A 16978-nucleotide genomic window follows, 5' to 3' on the forward strand; every position below is an offset into this window, starting at 1 on the left:
AATACTTTCTTTGAAATTCTGAAGGCAGCAGGGGTAAAATACACGGAGCAAAATGTTATTTACAACATGTACAGAAACCAGACGGTAGTTATAAGTATCGAGAGGCATGAAAGGAAAGCAGTGGTTGAGAAGGGAGTGAGACAGGTTTGTCGCCTGTCCTCAATGATAGATATTCAATCTGTACTCTGAGGAAGCAGTAAAGGCAACTAAAGAAAAATCTGAAAACGAATGAAAGTTCAGTAACAAGAAATAAAAACTTTGAGGTTTGCTGACGACATTGTAATTCTGTCAGATACAACAAAGGAGTAGGAAGAGCAGTTGAACGGAATGGACAGTGTCTTGGAAGGAGAACCTAAGGTGAACATCAACAAAAGCAAAACCAGGATAATGGAATGCAGTCGAATTAAATCAGGTGATGCTGAGGGAATTAAATTAGGAAAGGAGACATTTAAAGTAGTAGATGAGTTTTGCTATTTGAGCAAAACAAAATAACTGATGCTGCCTGAAACAGAGAGCACATAAAATGTGGACTGGGAATGGGAGGAGAAGCATTTCCGCAGAAGAGAAATTTGTTAACAACAAATATAGACTCAAATGTTAGGAAGTCTTTTCTGAAAGTATTTGTATGGATTGTAGCCATGTATGGAAGTGAGACATGGATGATAAACAGTTTAGACAAGAAGAAAACATAAGCTTTTGAAATGTGATGTTACAGAAGAATGCTGAAGGTTAGGTCGGTAGATCACATAACTAATGAGGAGGTACTGACTAGAACTGGAGATACCAAGAAATCTGTGGCATAACTTGACTAAAAGAAGGGGGCAAGACACATTCTGAGACACCACGAGATCAAAAATTTTGTATTGGTGGGAAGTGCGGGGGGGGGGGGGGGGAGGTAAAAAACATAGACGAAGTCCAAGAGATGAATAATGATAGCATATCCAGAAGGATGTAGGTTACAGCAGTTATTCAGAGATGAAGAGCCTTGCATAGGGTAGAGTAGCATGGGCAGATGCATCAGACCAGTCTTCAGACTGACGATTACAACAACAACAACGTAGTAGGTCTCTATCATGTTATCATACGCAACCTGTTAATTGTATCGAGCATCCTTGAAATGCTCAAACACCAGTCTTTGTAACAAGTGCACCTCGTCCTCCATTGAATATCCATAGTTTCTCTTATACACTACATGGTCACATCGCTATGGACTTAGTCGAAATCTATTCACAATTGCTTTTTTACTATGCTGCAGATTATCTTCCATGTACGTAATTATGTTAAGTACCCACTCTTTGGACTACAATTGTTCTTCATTACAATTCACTGGAGACAGAATTGGTGGCTCCCTGTTCGCCAAAGCTGATGAACTACATGGCTTGACACCTGTTTCAGTATGACTTTCACTTGTTAAGCATGTATTGTCATCATTCTACCTCTCGTGTTCATTTTCTGCATAATTGAGTGTATATGACACCACAGATTCCACCGACTCATCTTGCAGAAACGCCAATATTTTGTCTGCCAGTTTTTCTCACACTGTCACTCTGTAACCTCATTCTGTGCTCACCATTGGATACCTCCAGTCCTGCCACTTATTACTGCCAGCAGCCAATATTGTAACTGCATGGTAGAAAATATAGGGAGTGTTGAATGCCGTAAAATATCATTGGCCTTTTGCGACCTCGTACTCACGGGGTTCTTTGCTAGTAAAGATGGGGACAGGCTTTGCAGATTGAGTGAAAGCAAAGATGTAGCCTTAACACTTGTAGGGACGCAGGAGCGGTAGTTTCAAATGCGCCACCGGCCACTCGCGTCATGTGACGTCACTCGGCCATGCAGTGGGACGGAGCCGCTAGGAACTGCCCAGCGTGTCTTCTGTGCATGGGCCACTCCAGTCCACTCTTGAAAATTCCAGAAGCTGCCTTACACCTATATGAGCAGAACACTGTGTCAGCCCCAGCAGTCAGTGATTTCAACTCCTGATGACGATGGCGGAGACAGCTATTGAAAGCTTGAGTGTTTTATCTCAAATGGTGACACTTGTAAACTGAGCAGATTTTATTGATTCAAACTGAATTGTTAGCATCACTACCTTCAGTTCTGGGTACCTCCACAGTTTTCCGCTAAACAAGGATGTCTGGTGCAGAGTCAATTCAGCCCTTGTGAGGCCTGTGAGAAGCTGCTCGAATAAAAATGTGGCAATATCATGAGGATTCATCCAGTGGCAATAACGGTTAGAGAGATTGGTGACACGCTGATCGCATGTCCCATAATCATAGATCACTCCTTGTACTGCCATGTAAGCAACAGCTAGCCTAATCCACGAGTGATGTTTACATTTTTACCAGATCGAGTCACGTCTACGAACACCTTGGTAGTATGATCCCCCTTATTATTACAATTATGCTCGCTCTCTCTCTCTCTGGTCTGGATGATGCACTGATTTGATTGTGAAGCGAGTCATAAAGGACAAATGTAAAACTGTGCACTTCACAAAACCAAAGAAACATTGTATCCTATGTCTATAATATCAATAAGTCACTCTTGGAATCAGTCATCTCATATAAATACCTGCATGTAACACTCTGTGAGGATGTGAAATGGAATGATCACGTAGGCTCATAAAGCTGGTGGTAGACTTCAGTTTATTGGTAGAGTACTGGGAAAGTGCAGTCAGTCTGCAAAGGAGATTGCCTACAAATCACTCATGGGACCAGTGCTACAATGTTGCTAAGGTGTGTAGGACCCATACCAAATAACAGAAGATATTGAACATATATACAGAAAAGCACCATGACTGATCACAGGTTTGTTTCATCCATGGGAGAGTGTTACAAATATACAGAAGGAACTGAACTGGGAGACACTGTCTCGAGACAGTTATTAACAAAGTTTCAAGAAACAGCTTTAAATGATTACTCTAGGGATATACTACAACCCCCCCCCCTCCCTATGTACTGCTCACACAGGGATCATGAGGATAAGATTAGAATAATTACTGCATGCACAATTGCATTCAAAAAATCATTCTTCCTATGCTCCGTATCTGAATGGAACAGGGAGAAACCCTAATGACTGGTACAATGGGACATACCCTCTGTCATGTACCTCATAATGGTTTACAGAGTATAGATGTAGATGTTGATGTTGATAAATTCTTGCACTGCCCCACTGCTACTAAATTGAAAAAAAAAACAAACAGTGCTCCAAATGCAACAGAATAAACCACAGTCAGAACAGAGGCTTGAGAAACACCGAGGGAAAAATTATCACACATCAAAAGATACTCTGATAGCTTCAGAAAAGGAACAGCTACTAAAATGAAGACCTTGTCAGTGCCAGAAAACATTCAAATTGCAAGGATTATGAGGATCAGAGCAAGATTGAAGCAAATTCTCAACAGCACTGAAGATTCAAGACATCTATCAGTCAATGACTTTGCAGCTCTTGTGATGTGATATGAAGTGATGGCTCCGTGATGTGCACCACCATGAAACAGCTACAGCAACATCAGTCTTGAAAACAACATTCGGCAAATTAATAAACACAAATGTAACAGTACTAAAAATATCTCAAAGCTGTGACTTAATAGAATCATCATGTGTAAACAGTGAAATACTAAAGCTGTCAAGTACGAAGGTGAATATACACTATGCAGGCAATAGTATAATATGAACACACTCTTATATTCAGTAAACCCTTTAATAAGTGGAATCTTTACAATGGTATATAGCACAAAATAAAATGTGAATATAACATGGCTAATCAGAATGAACTGAGGTCCAAGCAGTGGTGGTTGTTGGAATGTTTAAGGGGGACTAAACAGCGAAGGGAGGTCCAAGCAAGTGAGCTTGCAGTGAGTGCATTATTGAGCATTCACCACAGAGCTCAGTGGAGGCAGCAGAGACTACAGTCTCGAAGCCACTGAGGGGGGTGGAGAGGATGGCCTGCGAGGGACAAGGGAATGTTGAGGTGGCAAGTGGGCTTAAAGTAATGTGAATAAGGCGAATGGTAATGGTCAGAAGTCCACTGGTATTGACAGATGCAGAAATATTGTCTTTGTCCACATCTGTGGGAATTTGGAAAGAATGAATGAGGATAACAGTACTATTGGATGGGTCATCCAGGGAGAAGGGAGGTGTGGAGAGGAAGGCATCAGTGGTTCCGTCGCACACCTGTGAGACATCAACATGGCAGGTCACCTCACTGCAGGGAGGCACATCAAAATGGTTCAAATGGCTCTGAGCACTATGGGACTTAACATCTGTGGTCATCAGTCCCCTAGAACTTAGAACTACTTAAACCTAACTAACCTAAGGACATCACACACATCCATGCCCGAGACAGGATTCGAACCTGCGACCGTAGGAGTCGCGCGGTTCCGGACTGCGCACCTAGAACCGCTAGACCACCGCGGCCGGCGGAGGCACATCACTCGAACCACTCATTTGAGATGTTGCACACCAAGGATCCATAGAACTCTTTGAACTGAGGGAAGAGGAAGCAGTAGCATCAGGGGGAGACATTTCACACAAGTGTCAGATGATGTCACCAGAAGGGAGCTACAAGCAGAGGCACTCAAGGGTGAGGCTGTCCATGTGAGACACACTGTACAGCAGGTGTGGGTGGCGTGTTGCCGGTGTGGGTGCACGAAACACAATGGGAGTGATGTGCAGCAAAACCAACATGCGGGTGGCAGTGGTTGCAGTTTGAAAAGGCACTCGTGTACCGATAGAACACTCAGATGAATGGAATCATATAGGTGTGAAATTTGGGTCATAGCCCTCCAGAATAGTCTGAAATGGGAGCTGCTCCTGTTTGATGTTTCCATGTGACAATATGAACACAGGTGTGTAACTGTTGTGGAAGACGGCATCATTGGTATACACAGAAACATGGGAGTTCTACCATGGCGGAATTGTTTGTGTGATTTGAGAGTCTTGTAATGATGGGACATGTGGCAAAATGAACTGATGAGGCAGTTGCAGCTGAACTGTAGCACTCGACTGCTGCACACAAGTAATTTGCAGTGCAGAAAACGTCATTGAAGTGTTAGGATGCAACCTGTCCAATGTCCAACCTATAAAGCATTTGGTGCATGAACAAAGATGACATGAATGACAAGATAGTGACACAGTCACAAGTTTGGGGTCATCTTTGTGGGTGAACATACACTATGCAGGCGACACTTAATCTCCGTAATCACTTTAATATACCGAATTTTTGTAGTGACCTGTAGCGCAAACTAAATTGTGAACACAACATGGCTAATCAGAATGAATTAAAGTCCAAAGATGTTAGATCACAGAGAGTTGACTATCGACCATGCAGCAGTTGACGATCATGACAAGTATTTTGAATCTATCTGCAAAACATTTTAAGAATGTAGCACTTATTAACATTAAGGATATATTACTTGAAATCATGCATTTGTGAATAATTGTCACTCCCCCTGTGTTTGTCATACAGTACATGGTCAGAGCTTAGGTGGGTTAGAAAAGAATTTGTGGACACAAAAAATATTTACTGTGGTGCATAATAAATTAGCCTTCCATAGCAAGTCAGATGACATATTCCAACCCTCAGAACCATACTATGGAAATGTATAAGCCTGATAAGCCTGAGATATATTGGTCCAGGTCAAAACAAAGAGCATAAGAACATAGTATAAAAGACACGCTAAAGATAAGTTAACGAACTGGGCCCCATAAAGACACTGTACTTCCCTGCAGCAAAAATGAGCTACTTTTGTTACACATAAATGTGTTGTCCTTAAGAAGGACTGGTACTGGCTGAATGAAATTAATTGCAGCATTATCTTTGTGAATGAACACTGGATTAAAAGTACAGAAACAAACTTGTTTATACTGTTTTGTTACACAGTGGCAACAAGTTACTGTAGACCAAACATTGACCATGGTGGAGTGACCATCTATATCAATAAGAATATGAATTTGGAATATTCGACTATAGATCTTAGCAGTCTATGTGTAGGAGGGCTGGTGTGGCAGTGCGGTTCTAGGGGCTTCAGTCTGGAACCGCGTGACCGCTATGGTTGCAGGTTCGAATCCTGCCTCGGGCATGGATGTGTGTGATGTCCTTAGGTTGGTTAAGTTTAAGTTGTTCTAAGTTCTAGGGGACTGATGACCACAGATGTTAAGTCCCATAGTGCTCAGAGCCATTTGAACCATTTTTGTAGAAGGGCTTTTTAATTACTTAATTATTAGCTCTCCATCGTTTACCAGTCCTGACTGCGAAGACTGTGTCAAGATTACCTACACAAGTACAGGTTATTTATAATTTCTCGCCTATATATAAACAAAAATATTAACAATAGACTTACAAAAGATAAAACTGTATTAGTAGTAGCTTTATTCATCCGTAGATCTCTTTTTACCAGGATATAGGACATGTCAAAGTATTTATAAGTTTAGACCAATTTAAAATAAGCTAATTCGTATACACATACATTTACAGACTTCAAGTTAGAGACACACACAAACACACACACACTGGTGATCTGTGGACTATTTTCTGTACCGCAACTTCCCATTTGCTGTCCTGAAAAACTGAGTCAGCATTCCTCTATAACGAATGAGATGTTGAGCTCACAAAGAGGAAGAGATGTTAGCATTGTGCTATGCATAGCTTGTGGGTAAGTTTTTGTAGAAAAGGAAAAAAGAAGAAAAAACACAGTGTGAATGTGTTATGTGGAATGTTGGATACTTTATAATCATTATAATTATTTATTTGTATAACACTGTTTTTTACCAATCATATACTCTGTTTTATCTAAGAAGTCCTTCAGTGTATAAAATGTATTGCATAATAGGTACTTTTTAGCTGCCTTTTTAAATAAATATATTTTTGTAATTTCTTTAGTCTCTTTTAGTAATTTATTGTACAGTTTTATTCCTTGGTAGAAAATACTGTTTTCAATTTTTTGTTTATTTTTTCTTGGTAAATGTAAGTTGAGTCTAGCTCTTGTTCCATGGCCATGGACAGAGGTGTTTGTTCAATAATTACCAATGTTATATTTGATGTGTACAACTGATGGTAAATGTATTCACATGGAGCAGTTAAAATCCCCAACGTTTTGAACAGATTTTTACAATGAGCTTGACTACTATTTTTGGTTATTATTCTTATGGCTCTTTTCTGGAGTTTGAAAATTGTGTTCATATTTTGTACATTTTTTCCACAAAAAAAGAATGATATAGCTTAGGACTGAGTGTACACAGCAATAGTATGTAACTAGAAGACACTGCATGTTACATACTTATGCATTCTAAGGGCATAATATGCTGATGACATTCTGTTAGCAAGTACCTTTGTGTGTTCACACTACTTCAACTGAGAATCAATATTCATTCCTAGAAATTTTGCATTTGTTACACAGTTTATAGAGGTGCCATCTACATTTAATTTAACATTGTTTACATCTACATGTATACTCTGCAAATCACATTTAAGTGCCTGGCAGAGGGTTCATCGAATTAGTTTCACAAGCCTTTATTATTCCAATCTCGTATAGCGTGCGGAAAGAACGAACACCCATATCTTTCCGTACAATCTTTGATTTCCCTTATTTTATCGTGGTGATCGTTTCTCCCTATGTAGGTTGGTGTCAACAAAATATTTTCGCATTCGGAGGCGAAAGTTGGTGATTGGAATTTTGTGAGAATATTCCATTGCAACGAAAAACGCCTTTCTTTTAATGATGTCCAGCCCAAACCCTGTATAATTTCTGTGACACTCTCTCCCATATTTCGCGATAATACAAAACGTGCTGCCCTTCTTTCGATGTACTATGTCAGTCCTATCTGGTAAGGATCCCACACTGCCCAGCAGTATTCTAAAAGAGGACAAACAAGCATAGTGTAGGCTGTCTCCTTAGTAGATCTGTTACATTTTCCAAGTGTCCTGCTAACAAAACGCAGTCTTTGGTTAGCCTTCCCAACAACATTATCTATGTGTTTCTTCCAATTTAACTTGTTTGTAATTGTAATACCTAGGTATTTAGCTGAATTTACAGCTTTTAGATTAGACTTATTTATCGTGTAACTGAAGTTTAACCCTCTATTGCCCAAATTATTATTTCCTGTAGAACAAAATATTTATATGCACAGAATGTTAGAGAATAATGTATTTAACACATATAAAATGAATTTTTGTTTTTGAAATAATTTATTTTTTAAAAATAGTTCTGTGACTCTGAGGTCACAGTGGGCAGTTACATTTTTTGTTCAGTCTTGTACAAATAATTTAGTATTTCTAATTCGAGACAAGAATGGAGCTGCATGTTATGATAAAATTGGAAGTAAGTAAAGAATAATGAGATAACAATTAATTACAGATAAAAACATATGCAATACAATAAATAAAAAAATACAAACTTAAAAATTGATTTTAATGTCAGCAATTTTCTGGTTATTTTTGGTTTCTGACATGAACTACTGAGTATGAAAATCAAAAGACAGTTAGAATTTGGTGTGAAACAAAGATGCACTTTACATTTTGTGCAAAACACTTTTGGTGCACCATTACATCCTGGTTTTTTGCAACGACCTCTTTTTTCTGAAAATTGAGGCCAGTGGCCAATTCCATCCTTCCTCACTTCTTTTTCAGGCAGTGGTGCTGCTGACCCAGTCTTCTTCTTCAACTGAATTGCAGTTTCCATTGACGAACTACTAGGACTTCCCCTTTTTTTCTGTCCATCCTTATTCTGTTTGCAAAGACAAGCAGCAACAGTAGCTTTGAAGTCCAATAGGCTGAGCTGATCTAGTTTTCTCACGTTACACTCTGTACAATCTCTTCTGTATAGTAGCCAAGCATTGACAACAGTCAGATCAAGCAAGTGAAATACAATTCTCAAATACCATTTCTTCGACCGGATCTTGATGCGATACAATGCTATCAGTGAGTCCAACGGATCAACACCACCCATGAACTGATTGTAATAGTGAACAATACTGGGGCATTCAACATTTATTTTTTCTTTCTTTGTACGGTCCCATCTCTCCACTGTTGATGTTGGATGAGCACCAGCAAAAGTACTGAGCAAATGAACAGGTTTGTTATCATACCATTTTACTGCACTCAAAGTAATGCCATCAATTTTAGATAAATGTTCCTCATAACTCCCTCGACCCTTCTTTTTCATGACTTTGTCAGAAGTGAACATACAGCCTTTGAGCCGATTAGGTCTCACAGTTCCTAAAGACTGAATACCCATCTTTTCTAGTTCAACTTCTAACCGAACTCCTGTGAACCAATTATCAAAATAACACCTACATCAGGTAAGGATGGGTCATGTTTCACTTTCCCTGAATATATCTCTAAATTATGTGCAATTCCATGTGACTCACACAAGACAAATGCTTTGTAACCCCATTTTTTAGGTTTATTTTTGACATAATTCTTCAAGGTGTGTCTTCCCTTGCAAGGAATCATCTGTTCATCCACTGACAATTTTTCATTCATGGGAATTCTTCGAAAATTTTCAACCAATGGCTCCAGAAAGGGGCTGATCTTGTACAATGTGTCAGCTTGATCTATAGTTTCGTTATCATTGAAATGGAGTCCTAATTTTAGCTGCTCCCACCTATTGTGGCTCATTACATTAGCAACAGCTGGAATCCGAGTAGTAGTTTTCCAATACATACGAGATGATGGAAGTCCATAAATGGACATGTACATACGGCAACCAAAAAATTGTTCAATCTCATTTTTATCAGTGTTTATTGGTTTAGAAATGTCTTTCTGTATTGCATATAAGTTGGTTTGATCTACAGCATTTTCCACAATTTTATCATCTAACAACTGCCTAAAATAGGTGATAGGTAGATGAGGTTCTTCCGGTGCACAAGGGAGACAACACTTCCATGGTTGAACAGGACGAATAATACGATTGCTAGAACGTCTCCAATCATAATTGACTTGAAATTCATCACTAGCATTCTCGTTATCACTTATATTATTCACACGTACAACATTATCACCGTCCTCTGCACTATCATTATCACTCTCGCCTATAATTATGTCACCTTGACACTTTTCTACTATCTCAATATCATCCTCATTATCTGAATTTAAGACAGAATCTTCTGATTCATACCCAGGAATAGTTCTAACTTCATATTCTTCACCTTCCTTACGTTTCCCATAAAACTTATTGGGCTCCATGACTCTGTAACAAAGTGAGGTTATGATTCCATTATTGCCCAACGTGACTTCAGAGAAACGGACCCAAATTCGCTCATAGCACATGCAATATTTATAGTTACATGAAATGCAGTGTTTATAATGAAGAATGATACTTACATTTCTAAATAAGTATTTTTGTTTCTTGAAAAATGACAATAGCATCACTGTAAATAATAGCTAAACTTGCACCAGCACAGGAAGACGACAAATGACTGCAGTCCAACATTCAATGCTACCTACCAAAGATAATATTATTCTGGTGCCAGTGCAAACAACCTAAATATAAAGCAGTCATATTGTAACACTCAAGTCACAATGGTCAAGAAAGAAATAACGATCCTAATGCGAAATATAACGATAAAATTTGACGTGACTTCAGAGTCACGGTGGGCAGTAGAGCGTTAACGAATTCCTTTTAGCACTCATGTGGACGACCTCACACTTTTCATTATTGAGGGTCACCTGCCAATTTTCGCACCATTCAGATATCTTTTCTAAATCTAAGGAACAGCAAAGGGCCTATAACACTACCTTGGGGAACCTCAGAAATCACTTCTGTTTTACTCGATGATTTTCCATCAATTACTACGAACTGTGACTTCTCTGACAGGAAATCACAAATCCCATCACATAACTGAGACGATATTCCATAAGCAGGCAATTTCACTACAAACCGCTTGTGTGGTACAGTGAGAAAAGCCTTCCCGAAAGCCAGAAATATGGAATCGATCTGAAATCCCTTGTCAATAGCACTCAACATGTCATGTGAATAAAAAGCTAGTTGTGTTGCACAAAAACGATGTGTTCTAAACCTATATTGACTGTGTGTCAACAGACAGTTTTCTTCGAAGTTATTCATAATGTTTGAACACAATATATGTTCCAAAATCATGATGCATATCGACATTAACGATATAGGCCTTTAATTTAGTGGATTACTCGAACAACCTTTCTTCAATATTGGTGAAACCTGTGCAACTTTCCAGTCTTTGGGTATGGATCTTTTGTTGAGGGAACGGTTGTATATGATTGTTAAGTATACTCCGAAAGGAACCTAATTGGTATACAGTCTGGACCAGAAGACTTGCTTTTATTAAGTGATTTAAGTTGCATCACTACTCCAAGGATATTTACTTCTACGTTACACATGTTGGCAGCTGTTCTCGATTCGAATTCTGGAATATTTACTTCGTCTTCTTTTGTGAAGGCATTTCGGAGGGCTGTGTTTAGTAACTCTGCTTTGGCAGCACTGTCTTCGATATCATCTCCATTGCTATCGCACAGAGAAGTCATTGATTTTGTTTCTTGCCACTAACATACTTCACATATGACCAGAATCTCTTTGGATTTTCTGCCAGGTTTCGAGACAAAGTTTCATTTTCCCTCTCCAAACTGAAATTCATGGCAATAGTTTTCTTTATGTTCAATGTTACTTTATTGCTTATTGACCAATCGTAAACTTCCTTGAGAGTTTCATTTGTTTTCTGTGCAAGGCGTTTTTGAGTGACAAGACAGCGCCGATAGGGAAGTGTAGTAACGTTTCGCTCTCGTCAAAAAAGCAAAAAAACAAACGGTTTTTCGTGTAGAGCACGTGAAAAGCGAGTGATGTAGGGTATACTGTGTGTCAAGTGCAACTATTGGTTGCACGAAAAGTGCGTGAAAGTGAACCTAAAATTCATCAGTGATGATATTCCAATGACATGCTATGTTTGTTTACAAGTGAAACAGCCGATCTTGTAAGTACAGTGGACTCAAAAAACGAAATTATAAAGTTGCTGCAAAAGGACATTGAGGCATTAAATACCGTAATAGTAACTATAAAAAAGAAAAAGGTAGATTAATTCGGGAATAACAGGCCTGTGCTTGTGAAACGTAAATAAAAGAAGACACAAAAAACGAAATTATAAAGCAGCTACACAAGAACTCTGAAGCATTTAAAACCGCTTTACTGACTACAAAGAAAGAAAATGATAGATTAACTCAAGAAAAACATTTCTGTGTGTGTGATATCCATCAAACGGAAATAAGCGAAATGGAATCCAGGGTTTCGCAAAAGCACCAGCCAAGCACGAAAAAAACCTTCAAAATACACATGGTGTGCGAAATGTGATCAAAACCCACTCACCAGAATCTGTAAACAAATATAAATGGGAAAGAAAGACCTACAAAAAGGACAAACGAGGAAGTGCCACAGCAAAATCGATTGAAAAAAATTACTTTCTTGTTGTTGGCGACTCCATACTGGAAAATGTTACAGCTTCAGGATGAAATCGATGTTAGTCCCGGAATCCGATCGCATCAGATTGGCAAACATTTTCAAAATATTCTACTTTCGAAACGAAGTGAAACTGAAGGTCCAAATGAAAAAAACGACAAATAGGAAGATTCATGTTGGAACAAATTCCATCCGGAACAGCAGTGAGGATGAAATAATGAGTGAAACATGCAACTTGATCCGCTCATCAAAATCTGTGTTCGCAAATTCAAAAATTGTCGTTAGTGCAATTCTACACAGAAGATAAGTAAGTGATACATACATAAATAATATAACCAGTGGAATCAGGGAACAGTGAGACAAGCTGGGTGCAGTTTTTGTAGACTCAAGTAAATTTGAAAGTGGTAAGTGTCTGGGAAAGGATGGGCTACACTTGAATAGGTTAGGTTCAATGACTTTAAGCAAAATGATCGTACACAACCGCAGAATCATTAAAAGCAAGGGAAACTTAAAACTTCCGAAAGGGGTGAGAAAACAAAAGTGGTGATCCAAAACGGAAACTGTAAATATAATGAAACAAGTGAGGGTCTTCAAAGTATAATGCTCGGTTTACACTAGCAAGTTATTGCAGCAATTTACTTGCGCGGAGGAACTTGCCGCGCGATTTGCGAGTGTAATCCTATCGCCAAGTCGACTTGCGACCGCAGCAATTTATTGCGGAAGTGACTTACTGCACGTTTTCCGATTCCAGTGTGAACACGACGCAAGAAGTATCTACAGGTAACTTGCAGCTTTTAGGATTTATTTCTATTTCCTGCAAGTAGGAAGCGCAAGTTACAGTAAGTATGTCGTCTGCATAACACTCATATTTAACATTTTACTTAATGTGGTGACTTAATTTTATGCAACCACCTTACGTATTAAATGCAAACAAATTTCAGAAATGGTGGGGAAACGGGAATGGATGAAGCAGGAAACAGAACATTTTATTGAAGCCGTGGAGAGCTACCCCGAAATATGCAACGTGCATAAACGAGACTTTAAGGATAGAGTGAAGAAGATGAGCGCATTAAATGAAATCTTGTCGGTATTCGACACATCTGTGAAAGAAGTACTGAGAAAGTAGCATAAATTGAAGACACAACCCCTTTGCCACCTGCATCCATTCACTTGTTGTTTTATGAGTCTAGAAAAAGACGATGTGTAATTATTACATGTTCTATTTAATTAGCTTGTCACTTTCCATCTTATGAGCATTAGAAAAAAATTTTTTATAAGCATATCATTCTGTAAAATGCAGTTTCTTTCAATAAAAATGTAATTTCATTGTCGTGTTTTCACATACCTTCAAATAATTATCCCTTTTCAAGGCGTTAAAAATGGCTCTGCACACATCGGGTACGATAAGAGAAATCGTACTGACAGGAATATGAAACAAGTACATTAGGGACTTGTATGAGTCTCCTACAAAGAAAAGATTTCAAAATTCAAACTTTTTTTAGTTGTGTGTTTCACATAAATAAATGGAATGCCTATTTTATTCGTAGCTCACCAGTAGCTATAAATCATAGAGTGACTAGCAAACATTCCTTTGCTGAAATAGCAGTACGGAAGTTTGTGTCTCGTTTTGATATGACGGACGCTGTTAACATCAACAATTACTGCAGATCATTTGAGGACATTCTGCAAAAAGTTTTCATAAGTACCCATGCTCTCGATACTAAGTTCTTGCAAAAAGTTATTATAGGCATCATTTTGCAATCTTCTCATTATCTACTCTCTTTTTCACGTTTTTCATTACAATTACAAGAGCTGCAGCATATCTCACCCGCCTACTTGTCATTTTACACTACAGCTGACACTCGTAGTGGTACTGAAAGCATATGTAAACAGTATCAGCAAGTTGTTGACGCAAGTTTCTTGCCAAAGTACTTGTGGAAGAATCTTGCTTAATTCTTGCGCTGCTGTGTAAACAGATGCAAGCGACTAGCAGTAACTTGCAGCAATAAGTTCCACAAGTGACTTGCTTAAGCAAACTCAAAAACTCTATCTTGATGCATCTAAATATAAACGGTTTAGCAGAAAAACGACAAATTTAGGATACTCTAAAATTAATGAACTGCAAGTTATTCTTACTGGACTAGCAAACATAAAGGTAGTCTGCTTAAATGAAAACTGGCCCAAACAGAATGCGTAGATATTCTAAATAAAATTAATAATTTCAAACTTGGCAGCAGCTTTTGTAGTAAAAGCATATCTCGTGGGCCCTCCAGTATCTTACTGCATGTCTCCTTAAAATTTAAAGTAAAAGAAGATTTTAGTTATCTAAATGAAAAATGTATTTTTGAAAGCTGTTGCATAGAGCTATGTGGTTTAAATACTGTGATAATATCAATTTACATAGTTCCTGGGAGTTCTGCTACTAAATTGTTAATAGAAAAATTCAAGATCTCTTAGATAAACTTAAAAATAAAGCAAGAAAAAGATTATGATTGCAGGAAATGTCAGCTTAGGCCTAAATACATTTATTGAATCCAGTGACACTTAAAAATTTCGCAATTTAATCAAAAAATCTGGTTTCAAGTTAAACTTTACTATGTGCACTAGAGGAAACTTCCACTCAGCAACCTGCATAGATAATATTATTACTAATTATCAGTTTGATGATACAAAGAAGTTTTTCCTGTATCTAGGGATATCTGATCACTCAGCCTTGTTTATAGAGCTCCCCTAAACAGAGAAACTAAAATCTGAATCTTATATTATAAGGAATGTTAGCAAAGAAAATTTATAGTTGTTTTGTGATAAGTTAAATGATATACTGTAAGCTTGCCTTTAGACCACTGTGATTCAAGCAACAAAAATTTAGATAAATTTATAAATTGTTTTGTGGATGTATTCAATGAAACATTCCCCCAAAACCTTATCAAAAGAGAGTCTGAAATAAATGAAATTGGGTTACACCAGGCATAAACATGCCAGAAAAAGACAGCTGCACAGTGAGCTCAAAGTAAATAGAAACCCTAATTTTGAACTTATTTTAAGTGCTATAAGACTATATGAAAAAAACTGATAATGGCAGCAAAAAAACTGGCAAACAGTATATTCATAAACAAACAAAGAAATAAAACGAAGGCAGTCTGGCCTCTTGTGAAATAAGAGTTGGGAATCAATGTTAAAAGTCAAGAAATATTCAAATTAGGTTTCAGCGTGATAATGTTGTAAATCATGTTCAAATGTCAAACTGCTTCGATGACTTCTTTGTTATTATAGCAAAATCTGATGTAGACATGACAGCCCATCAGAACAATATGATTTTCAGGCATACAGATGACATAAATTTGTTTAAAAAACTCAGAAAAATCACTCTGAAAGATGTGTAAGACACAATATTATCATTAAAAAAATAAAAATTCAGCTGGATGGGATGGAATATCTTCCGTGGTAATCAAGGCAGTACGCTATATTATTTTATACCCATTGGCTATTATTGTAAACCAGTTCTTTGAACATGGGTCTTTCCCAGATGTCCTAAAATATGCGAATATTAAGCCATTATTTAAAAAGGAATCACCAGAAGATATGGGAAACTACCAGCCTATCTTTCTCCTTCCTGTTTTTCTAAAATATTTGAAAAACTCATGGCAAAACAACTAGAAAAAATCCTTACAGTAAATGACATTATCTGTACAAATTAGTTTGGTTTTCAAACAGGAAATTGCACCACAAATGCTATCAGATAATTTACAGAAAAAATAAGCACTTCACTAGACCAGGGTACAAAATTGTCAGGAATATTCTGTGATCTAACAAAAGCAAACAACTCATTATTACTTCACAAAGGGACTGATGACCTCAGATGTTAAGTTCCATAGTGGTCAGAGCCATTTGAACTTCACAAACTGAAGAGCTATGGGTCGAAGATACTGCATTACATTGGTTCAACTGTTATCTGATAGAAAGGAAACAAAGAGTTATTTTAACATCAGATTCAGTTAACTGCAACTCCAAATGGAAAACAATTTCCCAAGGAGTTCCACAGGGTTCAATACTGGGTCCTTGCTTGTTCTTGTTGTATATAAATGATTTATCATTAAGTATCGATGCTCATTCTGTCTTGATCGCAGATTACACCTCAGTCCTGATAGAAAATGATACAACAGAGAAGATTCCAGATAGTACAGAAAGTGTGGTGGGGAAGCTGGAATCCTGGCTCTATAAAAATGGCCTAAAGCTCAATGTCAGTAAGACCCACATAATGCAATTTGTCTCTAAAATGTCAGCAATATGTCCTGTACAAATAGCCCATAATAATCAACCAGTGACAGAAATGAGCCATGTGGAATTGTTTGGCCTAAACTATGATAAAAGTTTAAACTGGAAGACACATATAAACTTCCTGGCAAATAAATTAAATTCTCTAGCTTTTGCAATGCCAATTTTATCTGGTGCCACTCATATGAACACAAGAAAGACAGCCTATCACAGATATTTTGAATCTGTTATTCGGTATGGTATAATTTTCTGGAGAAACTCTAGAAGCAGTACTAGGCT

General features: G+C 37.8%; 2 protein-coding genes across 2 annotated transcripts; both read right to left on the reverse strand.

The window, feature by feature from the left end:
• Positions 1-3821: 3821 nt before the first annotated feature.
• Positions 3822-9238, reverse strand: LOC126157833 (piggyBac transposable element-derived protein 2-like). The gene is made up of 2 exons (XM_049916402.1): positions 8551-9238; positions 3822-4072 (listed from the first exon to the last, which is right to left on the reverse strand). Exons 1-2 carry the CDS (start codon positions 9236-9238, stop codon positions 3822-3824), a joined length of 939 nt encoding a protein of 312 aa, XP_049772359.1.
• A 17-nt stretch (positions 9239-9255) lies between these two features.
• LOC126157849 (piggyBac transposable element-derived protein 3-like) lies at positions 9256-10494 on the reverse strand. Its single transcript, XM_049916403.1, has 2 exons — positions 10327-10494; positions 9256-10192 (listed from the first exon to the last, which is right to left on the reverse strand). Exon 2 carries the CDS (start codon positions 10186-10188, stop codon positions 9256-9258), a length of 933 nt encoding a protein of 310 aa, XP_049772360.1. The 5' UTR covers positions 10189-10192; positions 10327-10494.
• Between the last annotated feature and the right edge of the window lie 6484 nt (positions 10495-16978).

This window comes from Schistocerca cancellata, chromosome 2 (assembly GCF_023864275.1).
Source record: "Schistocerca cancellata isolate TAMUIC-IGC-003103 chromosome 2, iqSchCanc2.1, whole genome shotgun sequence".
NCBI lineage: Eukaryota > Metazoa > Arthropoda > Insecta > Orthoptera > Acrididae > Schistocerca > Schistocerca cancellata.

Excerpts from the sequence above, each read along its gene's own strand:
- LOC126157833 (XM_049916402.1), bottom strand. The coding sequence starts at position 9,238 with ATGGGTATTCAGTCTTTAGGAACTGTGAGACCTAATCGGCTCAAAGGC. Across the intron at positions 4,073-8,550 it reads TCGTTGCAAAAAACCAGGAT|ATGTGGACAAAGACAATATT; the intron begins GTAATGGTGCAC and ends AAATTCCCACAG.
- LOC126157849 (XM_049916403.1), bottom strand. The coding sequence starts at position 10,188 with ATGGAGCCCAATAAGTTTTATGGGAAACGTAAGGAAGGTGAAGAATAT.